The sequence below is a fragment of the Pseudorca crassidens genome, chromosome 7, assembly GCF_039906515.1.
Source record: "Pseudorca crassidens isolate mPseCra1 chromosome 7, mPseCra1.hap1, whole genome shotgun sequence".
NCBI classification, from domain to species: Eukaryota; Metazoa; Chordata; class Mammalia; order Artiodactyla; family Delphinidae; genus Pseudorca; species Pseudorca crassidens.
The window spans coordinates 1,681,681-1,699,380 of record NC_090302.1 but is presented as its reverse complement, the minus strand read 5'-3'; the positions used below and the strand labels follow the sequence as shown (position 1 = coordinate 1,699,380).

The 17,700-nt window shown below is 61.8% G+C and overlaps 1 protein-coding gene across 1 annotated transcript in view; it reads right to left on the bottom strand.

Annotated features, from left to right (window-relative positions):
• Nucleotides 1-3,383: 3,383 nt before the first annotated feature.
• The window catches only part of CCDC187 (coiled-coil domain containing 187), a 52,968-nt gene continuing 38,651 nt past the window's right edge, over nt 3,384-17,700 (bottom strand). The window contains 19 exon segments of the mRNA XM_067745448.1: nt 3,384-3,469; nt 4,179-4,301; nt 4,381-5,163; nt 5,820-5,896; nt 5,898-6,330; nt 7,121-7,255; nt 7,387-7,455; nt 7,568-7,707; nt 8,291-8,492; nt 10,081-10,178; nt 10,938-11,102; nt 11,177-11,340; nt 12,078-12,181; nt 12,184-12,220; nt 13,237-13,324; nt 14,137-14,169; nt 14,171-14,262; nt 14,947-15,032; nt 16,973-17,085. Coding sequence (XP_067601549.1) covers nt 3,384-3,469; nt 4,179-4,301; nt 4,381-5,163; nt 5,820-5,896; nt 5,898-6,330; nt 7,121-7,255; nt 7,387-7,455; nt 7,568-7,707; nt 8,291-8,492; nt 10,081-10,178; nt 10,938-11,102; nt 11,177-11,340; nt 12,078-12,181; nt 12,184-12,220; nt 13,237-13,324; nt 14,137-14,169; nt 14,171-14,262; nt 14,947-15,032; nt 16,973-17,085 — 3,028 coding nt within the window.

The following is a 17,700-nucleotide window of genomic DNA, read 5'->3' as shown; positions in this document are numbered from 1 at the left end:
CAGATGGGGGAAGTTCTGCACGAGGGAGAGGGAAGAAGTGGGCAGACAAACTCCACCTGCAGCCCCAGCCCCGGAGCGGGTGCCGCCTTCCACACCCCTTCAGCCGGCGTTTGGTGTCGGGCTCAGCTGGTCAAGGACACCAACCGTTCTCCAGAAGACGTACAAGGAGGATTATTCCTGAGTGCTTGCCACGTGCCGGGGAAGGAGCCTGGCGGGGACAGGCTCTCCTCTGTGTCCTCGCAATGACACGGTAGAGAGGGCAGTGACATAGTCGTGGAGGCATCGGGGGCGGGTGTCCCTGCCACACCCCCAGGAAGAGGTAGAGCTGGACTTAGGACGTGGGCTCCCGGCATAATTAAATGCCCACGTTACCACGTGGATGGACACGGCCGCTGCAAAGACCCCTACAGGGGAGCAGCAGGCAGGGGTGGGGCGCAGGGAGCTCCCGAGGGAGGACCAGGGGTGCAGGGCGTCTGTGTGTGTGTGAGATCCTGCCCTTCCCCCTCAGCCTGCGGTCAAGTTTTGCAAACACCACCCTTGCTCCCAGCTGTGCTCACAGGGTGTCAGAGAGGAGACTTTGCTCGGGGCAAAGGAGACACTGGCTGGGGGACAAATGCAGAGGAGCAGCTTGGCATTTGATGGCTGGCATAGGGTGGGCGGTTAAGACAAGGGACGGGGGACAAATGTGGGACTTGCAGCCCCGCTGGGACCTCGGGGCTGAAGGGAAGCCAGCGAGCGTGGGATGGGACTCCCTGACCGCTTGTCGAGCACTCGACCGACAGCCTTGTCCCCCAGCTGCAAGCCGACCTGACCCCGGGGCCCCAGCTCCCTCTGGAAGGCCAGTGTGCTCGCCTCCTGCCCGGTGGGAGCCAGACGCCCCGGGCACGGGAAGGCACCATCCCAAAGGATGCGGCGTGTTGCTGCAGGTGTGCGGCCATCGCCCCCAACCGCTCCCGTGGCCATCATCTGTATGTCGTAGAGAGGCTGTTATGGCTGCGCAGGGCAAAGCATCAAAAGGACTCATAAAGCTCGTCTGATGATTTGGGGTTTAAAGCGCTGGAGGTGAGTTTTGGGCATTTTAGGCAGGAGGGAACAGCTGAGCGGGGAAGCTGAAGGAGACAGATCCCAGGAAAATTCCATGAGGGGTTTAACGGAGAAATAATCATTTCCTGTGAAAGATAATGACTTCTCTGGAGGCTGGTATCAAGATTTATTGGCCCAAGAGGTTACAGGGATTGGAGCCAAGGTGAGACCTTGGAGGGAGTAATCTTGAAATTGAAGTCTTGCCCCAGGTCAATATGTCTGAGTGCCACAGCCCCCAGCTCCGCACACGTGACGTCGGCTGAGATTAAATGCATCCAACACCTTCGGTGGACGTACTTCCTCCTCCGCCGGCCATTTCACACCCCACGCTCCCTGGATCCAGCTGTCACGGGAAGGCGAGGCCAGGGTTTTCATGAGTCCCCCTTGACCAGACTCCCTTCAAGGGCGAGGGGCCACGGGCTGAAAAATGACTCCAGGGGCACAACCGCCCGCTGGGCACGCCGGGAGGCCCTCTGTCCAGCTGCAGGCGCGGCCACACGTCACGCAGAGCCATCAGCCCCAGCCCATAGCGACCAGACCCGAGACTATCGAATTTGAGGCACATCTGCAGGGTTTTGATGTGGGAGATTTATGACCCTGCCAGACGCGTGTGTGTAAAATACATAATTCGTCTCACACAGCCTCGTAAAGCCAGAAGGGTCAGCAATGAATAGAAAAAAATAAAAAATTACAGGCTAATTTGTCAGAAAACTAATAGGAAATCAATAAGAAAGCTGTGGTTCAAAATCTGTTTTGAAATTGTGTACTTGGAGAGTGAGCACACACTCCCCCACGGGCCCAAACTTCTTCTGTGCTCTAAGGTGGGCTTGGGAATAGCGGGGGGGAAATCAGCGTGAACTCGCGTAGCCGGTGCCTCCCGGGACCGTGACCCTGTTCTCGGCGAGCTGGGGCTATGACGGAGGCTGGGCTGGTGAGCTGGTCCACCCAGATCTGAGAGTCGGCCCCAGAGGCTGGAGCCTGGTGAAGGGCTGTGGGGGCTCCTGCCTTCACACAGGGACCCTGCAGTATTCTATGGGGTCTGAGAGGCAGCCCCTGGGAGCTTTGCCAGACCAGCTTTGGAGATGCCGCCCACTCAAAACTACAAGCGTATGAAAGTCTGGGTCTCCCCAGGGTCCATAAATGTAGTTAAGTGAATGAGCTCCTCTCCTAAAGCTGGGTCAACAGCAGGACATTTTAAGCCAACACACCGTTTGCTTGATTCCCCGGCAAGCAGGTATTTTCCAATTTGAGAATTGTAGATGGAGGATGGATGGATGATATAGTTGATATAGGTAGACGACTGATAGATGATATAAATGATAGATGATAGATAACTAAATAGATGATAGATGAGTGATCGTTGATATAGATGACAGACAGGCAGAGAGATTGCTGTAGGACGTTGGAAGTAACTTTCGAGAGATCCAAGCACAGTATAAGTGAGCCCCGTCTCAAGAAGTCCTAACCACATCACAAGTTAGAAGCAGATCTGAAAGCTGCTTCCCTTTATAAAAGAACTGACTGTCGGGCTCATTGAAAAGCCACTTTTCCAAGTGCACAGACGATACAATCCAGGTCAAAAATACTGAAAATACGGAAATGAGGGACCCCCATCAGGACAAGTATGTTGAGAAGATACTGCACTTGTTTCTAGTGAGTTCCCTGGAGCACAAGCTCAGATGTGTTCTCACGTTAGATGTGCTCTCACGCTATCCAGCTTTCTGCTCATCCTGGGGGAGGCGCGGCACAGGCCCCCACTGTGGCCGCAGACAACACTCAGGGGGCTGGCAGACAGGATACCAGGGCCGGCCACTGTCCGAGTCTGTGCCCTGGCGCCTGTGCTTCTGCAGGGCTGCTCTGGGTGAGGGGTGGGCTGGCTGCCGGGACCCCTCAGAGCCCATTGGCAGCTTGTGGGATGGCTGCTGTGGGTAGAGGTCGGTGCTGTGGTGGCCTGTCCTTCAGCCCGTGAAGGTCAGCTGCCCTGGTCCTTACACTGAGCCAGTCCCAGAGCCACCCTGCCTGGCCTACTGAGGCCCCCATCCCCAAGGGCCTGCACCCAGAGGTCTCGCCTTGTCCTCCCAGCTCAGCCTCTCCCCACTTCCTTCCCACAGGAAATCATCTTTATGCTTGAATCAACATTAACTTCCTGGACGCCTGCCTGAGTCTCGTGCTGAGAGAGGCAGGCACTCTTGTCAGGGGACACCTGGAGGCCCATGTGGCCCGAGGGACGTCCCTGTAGGAGCACCTCCCGCAGGGGCCCACATGCCGAGCCCTTGGGGCCTCGCTGTGTCGCAGAGGGCTCATTCGATGGCCAGCCAGGCAACGGGCTTTTGTTTCTTCCACGAGGCATCCCGAGCACCCTCGGGGAGGCCAGGGCCCGCCCCCCCTAGAGGACGGGCCGGAGGGCTGGCTGGCCACGGGTGAAGTGACCTTCTGCCCCTGAACTGCCACCTCCTCTGATCTGCACGCAGGGGACACACACTGATCTCCCAGCCCCAAGTCATTGGCTGGGCACCACGGCGGCACCAGACCCTTGGCCTTCGTACGTCAGAAGTAAGCAAACGTCTCCATGGATGGTTTCCCAACAAGGCAGAGCTGAGGCGCGCGTCAGCGCAGGCGTGACCCCAGACTCAGCACCTGGCCTCCCCGACCCACCAGAGCCTCTCTCCTGGCCTTTGCTGAGGCCCACGGCACCTGTCCTGGCACGTGGCCTCCAGGTGAGTCCATGGGAGCTGCTCCTTGCCCGGCTCCTTGGGACCGTCTCCCTCAGGGCCGTGACCTCTGGGCCTTTCTTGGCCAACCAGCTCGGGACGTACCTGCACATCCTTTTACCTTAATCTCTCTGGGTCAGAGCCAACGTCCAGTCGATGGCCCTGTATCAGGCTCTGCATGGTGGCCCTGCCTAGGGCAAGTCCAGGCTTCCTGAAGCCCCCGCGCCGCCCCCCCCCCCCGCCGCAATGCTCACATGTGCACACACGCAATCACAACATCACAGACATCTGTGTCACCCGAGCACCCCCCCATCTTCTCAGAAGTCCTGTCTCCCCACGACTGCCCAGTGGCCGCTGTGTGAGCCCAGGTGACACAGCTGCCACCCGCTGGCCCCTCCGCCTCTGAGAGCTCGGCCAGCGTGTCGCACAGGATCCTTCTGGTGGGCTGGGTGGAGACCAGATCCACCACCTTGGCTCTCTCCACACCCGGGAGGTCGGCGCGGAGGCCTGAGCCCAAACCCAGAGCTGGGTCCCCCCGCCCAGAGCCGGACAGCCCTGGGTCCCCAGCTGCCAGACCATCCCCAGCCACACAGCCCACTCTGGATAGGGTTGGGGGCTGTGCTGACAGCCTTGGGAGCCCCCCCTGGGGCATCACCTGTGCTCCCACACAAGGGAGACCCTAGCCAGCTGAGCGGTTCAGACCACCAGCCACCCATGGCCTGGTCCCTCCCAACAGAACTGGATTCACCCAACTTGTCTCCAAGGTTTCTGCCCTGTCTGGCCAACCCCAGACAGAACCCCGACTCCTGGGGCCCCGGGGACAGTGGCTCAGGCAGGCCCGCCTCAGACAAGGAGGACAGCTCTCCCGTGATGATAAAGGTGTCTTCCCCTGGGGTGCCCCACGAGCCCCCAGGACACTTGGCATCTTCCGGCAGGGAAGGGAAGTCTTTTGAGTGGGCACTGGCAGGGTTGGCCTCACTGTCTGCTGGGAGGATGGGAAGCGGAGGAGGGAGGTGGGGGTCCCAGTGCGTGGAGGACGGGAGGTCGGCACTGCCGTAGGACAGCACCTCATGGACAGGGGACAGGATCTCAGTCAAGACGCCTCTGGTCAAGGGAGGGCAGGCTTCCTCCAGGACAGAGGGGGCTCTGCTCTCCCCACACCCAGGTGCCTGGCTCTCGGCTGTCAGGGCTGCCGGCCCACCAGGGGCCCCAGGAGGAGCCCGTGGGCTCCCCGGGACCTCAGGCTCAGATGAGGCCTGTAGGGGTTTCCCGTCAGTGGATGGACTCAGGCGGGCACCCCAGGGCCCCTCTGGGCAGCCAGCTGAGGCCTGTGGAGGCCACGTCTCTCCTCTTTGGCCGAACTCTGCCCCTTCAGAGGCCGAGGTCCCCGAAGGAAAGGAAAGGGAGAAGTGTAAGTCACCAGAGGAAGAGGTTTGGGATGGGATCGTTGTGTCGGCAGACCCTGGGGACCTCCCTTTGGTTTTTCCTGTGTTTGACCCACTAGTTGGGCTCCCACTGGTTCCAGAATCTTCCTGCCCCTCCCCTGGGCCCAAGAAGGGAGGCAGGACAGGGGGCCCCCAGCGTGTTCCAGGTGGGATGAGCCCCTGTAGGCAAGCAGCACCCTGGGGCTAGTCCAGCAGCAGCACCTGGGGCTAGTCCAGCAGCAGCACCAGGGGCTAGTCCAGCAGCAGCACCAGGGGCTAGTCCAGCAGCAGCACCAGGGGCTAGTCCAGCAGCAGCACCTGGGGCTAGTCCAGCAGCAGCACCTGGGGCTAGTCCAGCAGCAGCACCTGGGGCTAGTCCAGCAGCACCAGGGGCTAGTCCAGCAGCAGCACCTGGGGCTAGTCCAGCAGCAGCACCTGGGGCTAGTCCAGCATCACAAGGGGCTAGTCCAGCAGCAGCACCAGGGGCTAGTCCAGCAGCAGCACCAGGGGCTAGTCCAGCAGCATCACCCTGGGGCTAGTCCAGCAGCAGCCCCTGGGGCTAGTCCAGCAGCAGCCCCTGGGGCTAGTCCAGCAGCAGCACCTGGGGCTAGTCCAGCAGCAGCAGCAGGCTCCCTCAGGCCCTCCCGGTCCCAGACCTCGCTGGGTGCCTCTGCCAGCTGAGGCCGACCGTGGAGACGGGGTGTTGGGCAGCCCTGCTGCTGGCCCCGGGCCGCCCGCCCCAGCGCAGGAGCCGCGCAGGGAGAGGGCCCCGCTGCCCTTCAGCCCCTCCAGGTCTCCGGCCCTCCGCCCCAGTGGGGCCCCGGGAGCCTCCGGCAGAGAACCCCCCAGACTGGCTGAGGTCTGCGCCCGGGGTGCCCCCGGCTTCCCCATCCGACAAGGAGACGGAGCTCTCGGGAAGCTGGACCAGGACGGCGGACGCTTTGAGACTCCTGGAGGGAGGGGCAGGCTGGGCTCTCCCTGAGCAGGGGGTGGGGCACCGTGCCGAGGACCCCGAGCAAGTGCTGGGAGCCCAGGTCCAAGGGCTCCCTGAGCTGGGCCAGGGGCTGCCCTCGCGCTGGGCGGGGCGGCCACCGCCTTGGCTGCTGCAGCTGCTGCAAAGAGAGGAGAGTTTAGGGGTGATGTCACCGCCTTTCACGCTGAGGACATCCCCCCAGCACAGGGAAGCGCAGGCCCCACACCTCACAGCCCCTGGACCAGTGGATCAAAGCCAGGAAACCCCCGGCAGAGGCAGGGGCTGTAGGAGCAGGCTGGCTCTGACTGAGAAGCTGGGCCCCTTGCGTGGGGACTGGTCCTCGTGCAGGAGGCAGGGGCGTCACCTGGAGAGGCGGGCAGCCGGGCAGCTTTCGGCGGGAGGAAGGGGCGCGGGGGTTCTCCTGCCAACTGGTCTCTGCCTTGCAAGCACTCAGGACGCCCTGGGGGGCCCCTGGAGGGAGCCCCGTCTTCCAGCCCCCTCCCCGGGGCCCAGAGCCTCCGCAGGGGGCCTTCAGCTACCGCAGGTGGTTGAAAACCCTGCCTGCCAGCCGTCTGCCCCCAGAGGGAGGAGGCCGGCAGAGGCCAGGGCTCCCTGAGTGGGACCTGTCTTCAGGGGGGCTCTGGCCTCAGTCCGCACTGGGTCAGGCAGCTGAGGAGCCACCATCTGAGAGGCTCAGAGGCAGCGCTCCCCGGAGGGACCCCTCATGCTGCCCCCGCCCAGGATCTTGGGCCGATTCATCAGGTGGCATCTTTGTTTCCAAAGGGGGGATCAGATTCAAGAGGACGTGGGCGAGGCTGGGGTGCACGGTGGGCCTGGCCCAGCACAAGGGGCACCGGCAGCGAGTGAGGGTCTCTCAGCAAGAGGGCAGGATGTTCTGGCCAAACCGTCTCCAGGCCCCGGGGCCCCACCAGCCCGAGCAGCCCGCCGGGCTTCCAACCTCTGCTCCCCTGAGCACCTTTCCATGGCGATGGGCTCCTCCACGGGGCTGCTGGCAAAGCCCAGCCCCAGTTCCGACCCAGCTCGGCTCCCGCTGCCTTCACCACCTGCCGGAAACACTGGAGAAATGCCACCTTGCTGGACATCAGTCCGTGTCCCTTAGCTGTGGACAGAGCCACAGTAAGGGACACAGGCCGTCCCCCAAAGAGGGCCATGGAGACGCCCACTCATCAGACACCGTTCCTCCCGGTGAGCTCCAGAGACCCCTCGACGGACAGATCCAGCTGGAATGGGTCAACACTGTCACCTGATGGACGAGGCGACAACACGCCCCCCCCCAAGGCACACGGGAGGGCCCCACAGAGCAAGGCCAGGCCCCCACCAGCCTGCGGTGAGCGCAGGGCCAAGCCTAGACTCACACTGGCTTTCCGGGGGCTGAGGGGACCCCCTGCACTTGGTGAGCGTCGGCTCCGGCCCTGGAAGTTTGACGCTCGGCTTCCTGTCGGAGCCGGGGTCTTCTCCCCTGCTGGCTGGGGGCTGGGCTTGGTCTGGGGGTCTCCTAGGAGGCACAGAGGCTGTCAGTGCCGACAGACGCAGGACACAGAGGACACGGGGTCCCGGAATTCTGAAGCCACGGGAAAATAGCCTTAAAGTCCAAAACAGCCACACCACCTGCTTGTATTTGATTAGAATGAGGACAGAAAAATACGTGGTTACCTTAAAATCACCCCCTTGTTGGATAGTTACGGATGTGAGGACCCAGGAAAAGCTTCAGAAACATCATTTAAAACGTAGGGCCCTCTTCATGTTAGTTTTTCTGGTGTGTTCTTGGGCAGGTCTGTGGGCCGGGGGACCAGCCTGACCATAGTCCACAGTCCAGCCAGCTGTTCCGAGCAGTCGCACCCCCTGGGAGGGAGCAGTAGTGCCCCATATGGGTGGCCTCACCCGCCCCCAGCCCGCCCCCACTGTCTGGAAACGCTGGCCGAGGTGTGCTCGGGTGGCCCTCCTGCAGGGCCCTGTGCGCTCAGACACGGGGACAGCGAGGCCGGGGTCGCTCCCATCACACAGCTCGGGCCAGGCCCACCAGGACACAGGTGTGTCTGACCCTGAGCCTGCTGCTGCCGCGAGCTGCCAGGGCCCACCGAGAGGGTGGTGTCTGTCCTCGGCTGCCACTGCTGCTGCCCTGCTGGTTACCTTGGCCCATGTGGCCGTGGCTCTCCGCCAGCTGGCCTCCAGCGTCAGGCCGGCCGCTGGCCACGGGTGTGTCCTCTCCCCACGCCAGCCTCGGAGGCTGCAGGGGACCATCCCCAGCTGAAGCTGCCCAGGCGGTGATGTCCCGTCCTCCTGCTTGGTGAGGAGGCTGCAAGGCAGTGCAAGGAGGTGGTAACTGCCCACCCAGGCTGCACTGCCCCAGCCCCAGGTGGCCAGCCCTGGCCGGAACGTTCCGCAAGTGGAACAACACATCACATCCAGGGGACAGCTGTGGCCGGAGGCCGAGCAGTCAGCACAGGGGCGAAGGAGGGCAGGTCCCGGCCCCTCCCTGCCCGGCCACTTCCCCAGCAGGGCCCACCCCCCAAACGGGGCCACTGCTGGTGTGTCGAGACGCGGGCATGCCACGGGCATGGTGGGAGGGAGACTCCGTCTGTGCCCCAGCACAGGGCAGGGCAGACTTCTGCCCCCGTAGGACTTCTGCGTGGAGCCCGAGGGCCGGCACCGCGTGTGCCTGCTCGTCCCGCCTGAGCCCTGGGCACATGGACGGGCAGCAAGAAACAGCCCCGTCACAGCCTCAAGGAGGGGGCTGGGGAGCAGGGCTGCCGGGTCTCCTGATTCCTCCTGGAGTTAAGGTCATGCCCCCAGGGAGGCCTGTTCTAGAACATTCCGCAGCTCTCTCAGGTGCAGCTCGGCGTTCCTTCTGTTCCCTTTCTCCCCACGCAACTGGACACAGCTTGCTGCTCTCCCCAGGGTGGCCCTGAGCGTCCCCCCTGGGATTCACACTCACTTCAGGGTGTGGACAGGGGAGTGCGGGCTGAGGGCCATCTCAGAGCCGAGAAGCCGTGTCTCGGGCCTTTGAAGGAGGAGACGGCTCAGGGGCCAGAGCTCCAACCTCGCTGGGGCAGGACCTGGTGGGCACCTGTCAGCACCAGTGTGTCCAGATGCAGGGCCTCACCCGGGCCCGCCTGGCGCCCCAGAGCAAGGATGCAGAGGAAGGGAAGGGGCTGTGCCCGGGCCCAGAACCAGGCCGAGGAGAACCGGAATGAGAGGCCCTGCCCCCTGCCCTCTTAAAGGCTTATCCCCCTCCCCCAACCCTCCCCGCACACACACGGGGTCTCAGGCCGGGAGCTCAGGGCGTCCTGGGGGGCTGGGGCGGGGAGGTGCCCCACAAGCACTGGTTCATGGATGAACCCTGGCCCCGACCTGCTCGGAGCTCCACTGAGCTTCTCTTGAAGGAACGAAAGAACGCAGTACACTCGTCCCTTTTTCCTCCGTGTCACAGGACCTCCCGGGAACATAAAGTCACCCTCTCGTGGTGGGTTCCAGGTGCTCTGAAGCCTCTCGGTAAATACACAGTTCTTCTCTCCTTTCTGACTTGCATCACTGGTGTGATGAGAAGAGCATAGGAGCCGGGTACCCCACGACCTTGACCACGGGTCCAGGCCCACCAGCCTCGGGGCGAGCGGCCCTCCCCGCCCAGTGCTACAAACAAACTCTCGGGTACCAAGAGGGTCCAGTCAGTCCAGGGAAGCCTTTCAGAGACTCCTGGGGCGGGCGATCAATAGCGACGTGAATTATACGTCAGTGCGTGGAGGTGCTCTCAGAGGGCGGCAGAGCGGCGCTCGGGCCGGGGGCTGGGTGGGCGATGACCCCCTTTCTTGGGGGAGGCATGAAAATGGACCCCCTGTGTTGGAAGGGGGCCGCTGGACAGCAGTGGTACCTCCAAGGGCCGGTGGGGTCCCTGCGAAGCCACTCTTGGGGGCCGAGCCCCTTTCCAGGACGGGGGCCGCCTGCTGCGTCCTCACCCCCAGGTTGTCGCTTCGGGGTGGGCAGTGCTCAGATTACAGTCTGGCAGGCAGCCAGCCCTGGGGGACCTCGAAGCTTGCTAGGAGGAAAAAGGGCCTCCCGGGGCCATTTTAATTAAGATGGAAGGGGAGGAGGTGGTGCCGGTGCGGGGTCATCTCGATGGCAAAACAGCTCCACTTCCGCCCACACCAGGGCCCCCGGCCCCTGCCCCAGATGACTGAGCCTGGGCCGGGCCCCTCTCATCTGCCAGGAGAGGCTCTTCTGCTGCAATCCGGGGCCAGTAGCCCCGAGGCCAGGCCTGCGGGAGAAGGCCAAGCGCCCCGGCCGGGAGAGCAGCCCACGCCCGTCCTGAAGGGGGGTGCCCAGCAGCTGGGTGGCCACACACGCACCACCCTCTGTCCTCCAGCCAGGCCAGTCTATCTGCTCTGTCTCACTGTGCCCTACAGCAGCCCAGGGCTGGTGGCACCCCTGGCCCCATTCAGCAGATGAGGAAACGGGCTCAGAGAGGGGAGGACACACCTGGGCCGGCGGCACAGCTGGGACTGTGCCAGCATCTGCCTGTGCTCCTCCCACTGGGCCGCTCTGGCCTCTGCCCACAGCCCTGTGGGCCGGCCAGCAGAGCCGGGCCCCCCCAGTGCCCCCAGCGCCCCGTCCCTCCTCCCCTGGGCAGGGCCAGGTGCGCAGGGCCCAGCGGCGTGACACAGTGGCCGCGCAGCACAGGAAAGGCTTTTAACGGCGAGCACCAGGACCGGGGCTCCCCCGACCACTCACCGCGGGACGTGCGGGTTCTCGGGGCTCCTCCGGGGGCGCTGGCTGCCAGGGCTGCCAGGCCTGTGCGGTGTCGAGGTGCGCGGGGGGCGTGAGGAGGCCTGGGCGGGCCCCTCCGGCTGCTGGCTTGTCCCAGGGCCCTCCTCCCGAGTGGCCTTGACTTCGGGGCTGGAAGTCCACGAGAAACAGCACAGAGCGAGCTGGCCCATCTCCTCCTAGGAAAAGCGGGAGGCAGGCTGCACGGCGGCAGGCGCGGCAGGGCGGCCGGCGGCACGGTGGACAGCGCGCTCGTGAGAGTGGGCGCCAGGCTGCGACAGGGGGTCCTTGACTCGTAGGAGCCCCACACCCTGTCGCTAACGGTCCACGTCAGGTGCAGACACGAGGCCCAGAGCCGGGGGGTCCTTGCCTGAGGACGCCCAGGTCCCTGAGCTGGAACCAGAAGAGGGGCTGTGGAATCCGGTGGCCCTGGGCCCCCCTCCCGCAGGCTGTCCTGGGCCCCCCTCCTGCAGGCTGTCCTGGGGCAGGCAGCACCTGGGTCTGGTGGTCACATCCGTGCAGGTTAACAGCGCAACTGCTAACCTACCCCAGCTGCTTCACAGAACCCAGTCCACTCCAGCCTCCCCTCGCCAGGCGAGACCGTCGGCATCCCTAACTTACAGGAGGGATGCTCAGCTTGGGGACAGGCGCCTCCTTCCCGCGACAGCGGCAGGAATGGGGAGTGGGAACCAGGGCGCCCTCACGGCTCAGGGCTCCCAAGGGGCTGGCCTCTCCGAGGAGCCCAGGCCATGCTCTCTCCTACCTCGGCCCCCTCCTCCACCACCGCCCCCAGGTGCTGAGTAAAGCCCTGGCCCTGCCCCCGCTCCAGCCTCACCGCCCCCTTCCCCCCGGGCCCCCCACCTCCGGGCCTGGAGCACCTTCCAGCCACTGGGGGTCTGGTTCCTCCTCCAGGGCCCGGCCAGGGCCGCCTAGTTCAGGAAACCCATTTTGCCACCCTTCCCACCCTCCACCTGACCCCTCCAGAGTCCCTTTCCACCCTGGGTCACAGATGTTTTTACAAGGGACTCGCACATTCCCCCAAAGCAGCCGGGTGACAAGTGTTTCCTGGCCAGAGGCCGAGCCGCCAGGCCAGGTGAGAGCACCCACCCGAGGCAGCCTGCTCCGGGCCTGAGACTCCTGCCGCAAGAGGGCCGTGGACCTCTGCAAGGAGAGGATGTCCTGATGCTGCAGGAGAAGCTTCCTCTCTTGCGGGAGAACAGGTGGATACTCCGCAGGTACCGGATCTCCCTCTGAACCAGCCGGAGGAGATAACGGCAGCATGACCCCCCGGCCCAGCACATGCTGGGCGGCGAGGAGTGTCGGGGGGAAAGCCCGGCTCTGGCGCTGTGCGGGGACCCTCCCTGTGCCCCTCCAGATGCCCCTGCCCTTCTCACCCTGCTCAGCCAGGAGGCCCCACGCACTCTGGCCCTCTCCTGGGTTTGGCCAACAGGAGACTCCGGCAGGAGGGAAGGCGGGCGTTCCCCGGGCGCCCCCAAGCAAGGCTGGCACAGGCTGGCTGCACCCCTGTCCTAACCCTTACAGCCCTCCCTCGCCAGGTGCTGGGCTCTGTCCCTTTGCTGAACCGTCCCTGACTCACTCCTGCTGTGTCTCTGACGGCACACCCCTCGGCAGAACCTCCCTGCCAGGAGCACGCCCCCCGTGGGAGGTGACAGCCGTCACAGGCCAGAGGAGGAAACTGAGGCTCAGCAAGGTTGGGTCCCTCGCCCCAGTGGTCAGGGGCCCAGACCCAGAGTCCACCAGTGTCTCCTCCTACAACGCAGGACCCCAGGGTCACCGCCTCACTTGATAACTGGACCCCTTCCGAGCCCCCTTCGCAGTTCCCTGTCCTTCTCCCATTGCCCCTTCCGCCTGGAATGCCCCACGCCCGCCACCCCACCTCCCCGGTCCACACAAGTCATCTAGGATGGAGGTCAAGTCCACCACCACCCCTCACTTCCCAGCTGGGGGTCCCCAAGCAAGGCCAGCCCCAGCCCCAGTTTCCTCATCTGTATAAAGAGCATGGCCACCAGCCTCCACCCCACAGAGCGTCAGGAGACCAAAAGGAAAGGAAACTGGGCTCAGAGCAGCTGGGAATCCCCTCTGAGGTCAGGCACACCCAGCCCCTCCCGCAGCCCCACGAAACACGCACTGCTGTCGTTTTCCCATAATGAGGCCTGGAGAGGCCCAGCCACTGTGCTCACGTTCGCAGCCCCAGTAGGGCAGCGGGACCCCCCTCGGTATTGGCCCGGGTGGATCCAGCCCTCACCAGCTCCCGCTCAAGGCTGCTGAGGGCCTGCTGCCGCTTCTGTGCCGAGGCCACCGGCGCTGCGTGGCTGCTGGCGCTGTTCAGATACCTGGGACACGAGATGGACTGACTGCTGACCTTGGGTCCAGCAAGCAGGTGTGAAAACCGCAGGCCTGGAGAGGTCTGGCGGTCCAGGTGGACCTGGCACGCCCTCTTCCCACAGCAGGGCACTGGGAGGAGGCGGCCGTGCATGGGCAGCCCAGTCTGTCAGTCTTCCCACCCCTCATGACCACCTTTAGGCCTGATAGAGGGAGAGCAGCGCCTCCCACCCTGGTGCCCCCGCCCAGCCAGAGGGCTCTCTGGGGATGGAGGGGGCAACCATCATGGAATAGAAGACCCCCAGCCTGGCATGATCGTAAACCGCCGGTGATCTTAACTGGGAGGACCTATTCGGAGACCAACACGGGAATATCAAGAAGCTTTAAAAAATGCTTTCTCACTGACGACAATTCCACTTCCAGAAATTTACCTTAAGGAAATCGCCTCTGGGATGGTCATATCTCACGACACAAAGTTGGAGACACCCCCGGAGGTCCAGCTATAGGGGCTGGCTAGGGCGATTGTGTTGTCTCTACGAAAACTCAAGTTACAAACAATATGTGCGACTATTCCCAATGCTGTTTAAATAGACATGCGTGCATTTGCATCAACAAGAGCTCTCAAGACAGACTGGAAAATGAGCAGAGATTATCTCAGAGACGTGGGACTGTGGGTGGTTTTACTGTCTCTGTATTCACTTTTCGGCACTTCCCGTCTTATCTAACTTTCTGGAAACGCCCATCACCATACGCAGCAGCCCTTAGCCCCGAGGACCGCGGCAAGGACCGCGGGAGGGGCCGGCGCGGCGCGCATGCGTTCAACCTCTGCCGATGCTCCAGCCAGGCCAGCTCTGCGCGTCTTCTCTTCGAGCGCCTTCTCGCGCAGGCGCAGCAGTGCGGCCTGGTGCTGCGCGCGCAGCTGCCCTTTCCGCAGGCTCTGCTCCAGCATCTGGAGCGTGAAGTGGCTGAACTGTGCGGGCGTCACGCTCTGAGGCCTCGTCTGGCTCCACTACGGTGGGGCAGACGACCGGGCTGTGTCACCACCTCTGAGATTGCGGGCCGCTTGGAGACCAGCCTCACCGAGTGGGAGCAGCACGCAGCCCAGGGAAGAGGCTGCCGCCTCCAGGGAGCCTTCCCGGACTGGCTGCCTCATTCTTCGCCATGTCACGCCCCCCTTCCCAGGGCAGGGTACCACCCCGCCTCCCGACTGCTGGCTCCCGAAGGCAGGGTGGGGTTCGCATCGTCTTGGCCCTGCGCCCAAGCCAGGTTCTTCTTTGTGCTCTAGAAGGGTCAGGAAAGGCTGGGCCACCCTCCCTGAAATGTGCCACCAGCACTGTCCCGGCCAGCCCAGCCCGAAACACCTGTTGAAATGCCTCCCCGTCACCTGCCACCACAGGCGTGAGGAAGGGGCTTGAGCAGATGTCAGTTGGAAGGGTGGGTGGTACCCACGGCAGGGAGAGCCTCCCACAGCCCAGGACCTGCAGTGGAGGCCCCTGGGTGCAGGCTCTAGGAGAGGTGGGTCTCAACACCTGATGGCCCCAGGCAGCTGAGGGAGGACTGGGTCTGATACCCAGTACCAGTGACACCACTGGGTCCCACTTGCGTGCCCCTCCCCCAGGGACCTCTCCTGTACCTGGAGGATGGGGTTGTCCCAAGGGTAGAGCCTGGCCAGGGGCAGCTGGGAGGGGGTCTGGTCTGGTTTCCGTTCCTGCACAGGCTCTGAGGACAGAAAGCAGGCATGGTCGGGTCACGTAGGGCTCCAGGGGCCTTTTTTTACAAGAGGACCTCACAGAGCTAGGATGTCTGGGCTGCCTAATGCCCACCCTCCACACACACATAACCTTCACGCCAAATCTTCAAGAGGCCGTGAAACAGAGCAGGACCCTATGGTCCTTCCCCGCCATGTCCTTGGCCTGCCTTTCGTCTGTAGAAAAACTTTTGTCAAAGAATAAATTTAATCAGAGAAGTGAGAAAATGTGGAAGCAAAGGAAAGTAGTCAAACAGGACAAAATAATAATAGTTTAGTCATTAAACAAAGTCGAGTACCTTTAGTTCCTCCTCAAGGGCTATAGATCATATTCTGAGCCGTATCCTGTGAGCTGTCTTATAGATACTGAAACCCCCGCCGGGTGGAAGAAGTTATCTACATGATGACCAGGCAGTAGCCATGACATAAGCTGCCGCAATTCTGAGAACTGGCCTCAAGGAAATGGGAACAAACCGACCCTGGAACTGAAGACTAACTGTACCTAAAACAATCAAGGGCTTCCCTGGTGGCTCAGTGGTTGAGAATCTGCCTGCTAATGCAGGGGATACGGGTTTGAGTCCTGGTCTGGGAGGATCCCACATGCCACGGAGCAGCTGGGCCCGTGCGCCACAACTACTGAGCCTGCGCTTAGAGCCCGTGCTCCACAACAAGAGGAGCCACTGCGGTGAGAGGCCCGCGCGCCGCAGCGAAGAGTGGCCCCCGCTCGCCGCAACTAAGAGAGGGCCCGTGCTGAGCAACGAGGACCCAACGCAGCCGGGAAAAAAAAAAAAAAAAGCAATCAAGAGGATGCTGGTCAGACCACCACGTGACTAATTTCAAGATGATTATCGGAGCTGACTGTGCTGCTCTGCACGTAGCCCCCTCCCTCCACCTACCCCTGAAAGTCCCCTTTATAAGCTCTTGCCTTTTGGGATTTCCCTGGCGGTCTAGCGGTTAAGACTCTGCACTCCTACTGCAGGGGGAACGGGGTTCAATCCTGGTCTGGGTAAGATCCACATGCCATGCAGTGTGGCCAAAAAAAAAAAAAAAAGCTCTTGCCCCTTGATAGGCAATGGGGGGTTGGCCTTTGGACACGAGTCTGCCTTCTCCCGCCAGCTGCTGGCCTTTGGGATAAAACAACCTTTCCTTTCTGCCAACACTTGTCTCTCGAGTATTGTGTTTTCAGGGGTGAGGAGTATGAGCTCGGGCTCGGTAACAAAAGAATTTGTCTCCAGCGACCAGCACTCCCTGAAATGTTAAAGGAGGTCCTTCAGGCAGAAGGAAAATGATGCCAGAGATGAAAACCTGGGTGACTGCAAGGAATGAAAGGCACCAGAAATGGAAAAAAAAAAAAATATATATATATATATGCACACACATGTACACATACGTGTGTGTATATACACATAGAGATAAATATACTGATATATAAACTTTAAAAGATTGCTGAGTGTTTAAAACAATAACAATGTATTGTGCAATTATAAAATAAAGTAAAATGGACGACCACAATAGCCTAAAGTCCAGAAAAAAAGAAATGGAGGGCTGTAAGGGCCTCCTACACTAGGTGAGCCGGTGGAATGCCACGTGAAGGCGGACCCCAGGTACCACAGTAAATCCTGACGCAAGCACTAAGGTGAGTTAGAGCTCATAAGCCATCGGCAGAGAGAAAATGGAATCATAAAAACAACAAAAAAGACCTTGTTTCATCCAAAAGAAGGCAGAAGAGGGGAAAGAAAAAGAAGGACAGTTGAGACAAAAGAAAACAGCAAGATGATAGACTCAGAGCCTAACGATACTGGTAATTCTGTTAAACGGAAACAGCCACGCGTTCCGGTTTAGAGGCGGAGGTTGCCGGACCGGATAAGACAAATACCAGGATCCAGCGAGGTGCTGCCTTCAAGAAACACACCTGAGATACGAAGCCACAGCTCAGGGAAAAGCGGACAGACCAGCCAGCGCTCGTTCTGGGGAAGACGCAGTGGCTGGGTCGGTAGCAGACACAGCAGGCTGCAGAGCAGAGCGGGTCACGGGGGCCAGAGAGGGTTATTCCATAAGGAGAGAATTTTAAGGGAATCGTTCGCCAAGAGCGCAGACACTCCTAGATGGTGATGTGCCCAACGCCAGAGCTTCTTTTCGAGAGCGCATGGAAGTTCCGCCAAGACGGACCCACGTCTCGACATATTTAGGCTCGTACGACCACAGGAAATGAAACTGGAAGTCAGGCGCAGGAGCAAAGCCTCACGGGGAAGTGACGTGCCCGGCTGGGGGTGCACTCACGCCGTCTGCCCCCACCGGCTCAGCCAGGGCTCAAACTCCCAGAGGCTGTGCTGCGCTGTCCCTACAACCTGCGTATAAGGGACCCCTATTTGCCAACACACGATGCAGTAAGGGGAGTTGAGCAGGGTGTCCACGGGGCCAGCACTTGAGAGACCTCGGGGAAAACCTCTCGGAGGGACGGAGGTGGGCGTATTGGCAAACCTGGGAAGAGTGTGGGGTCGCCTGTTCCCCAAGGGGCAGGGACAGGCTGTAAGCAGGACTTGGGGGAGATGGTGACGGCCACCCTGCAGGTCTGCCCACAGCCGGGCAGACGACCCACCCGCACTCCTCCTTACTCGGCCACAGCTGTTGGGCTGTTTC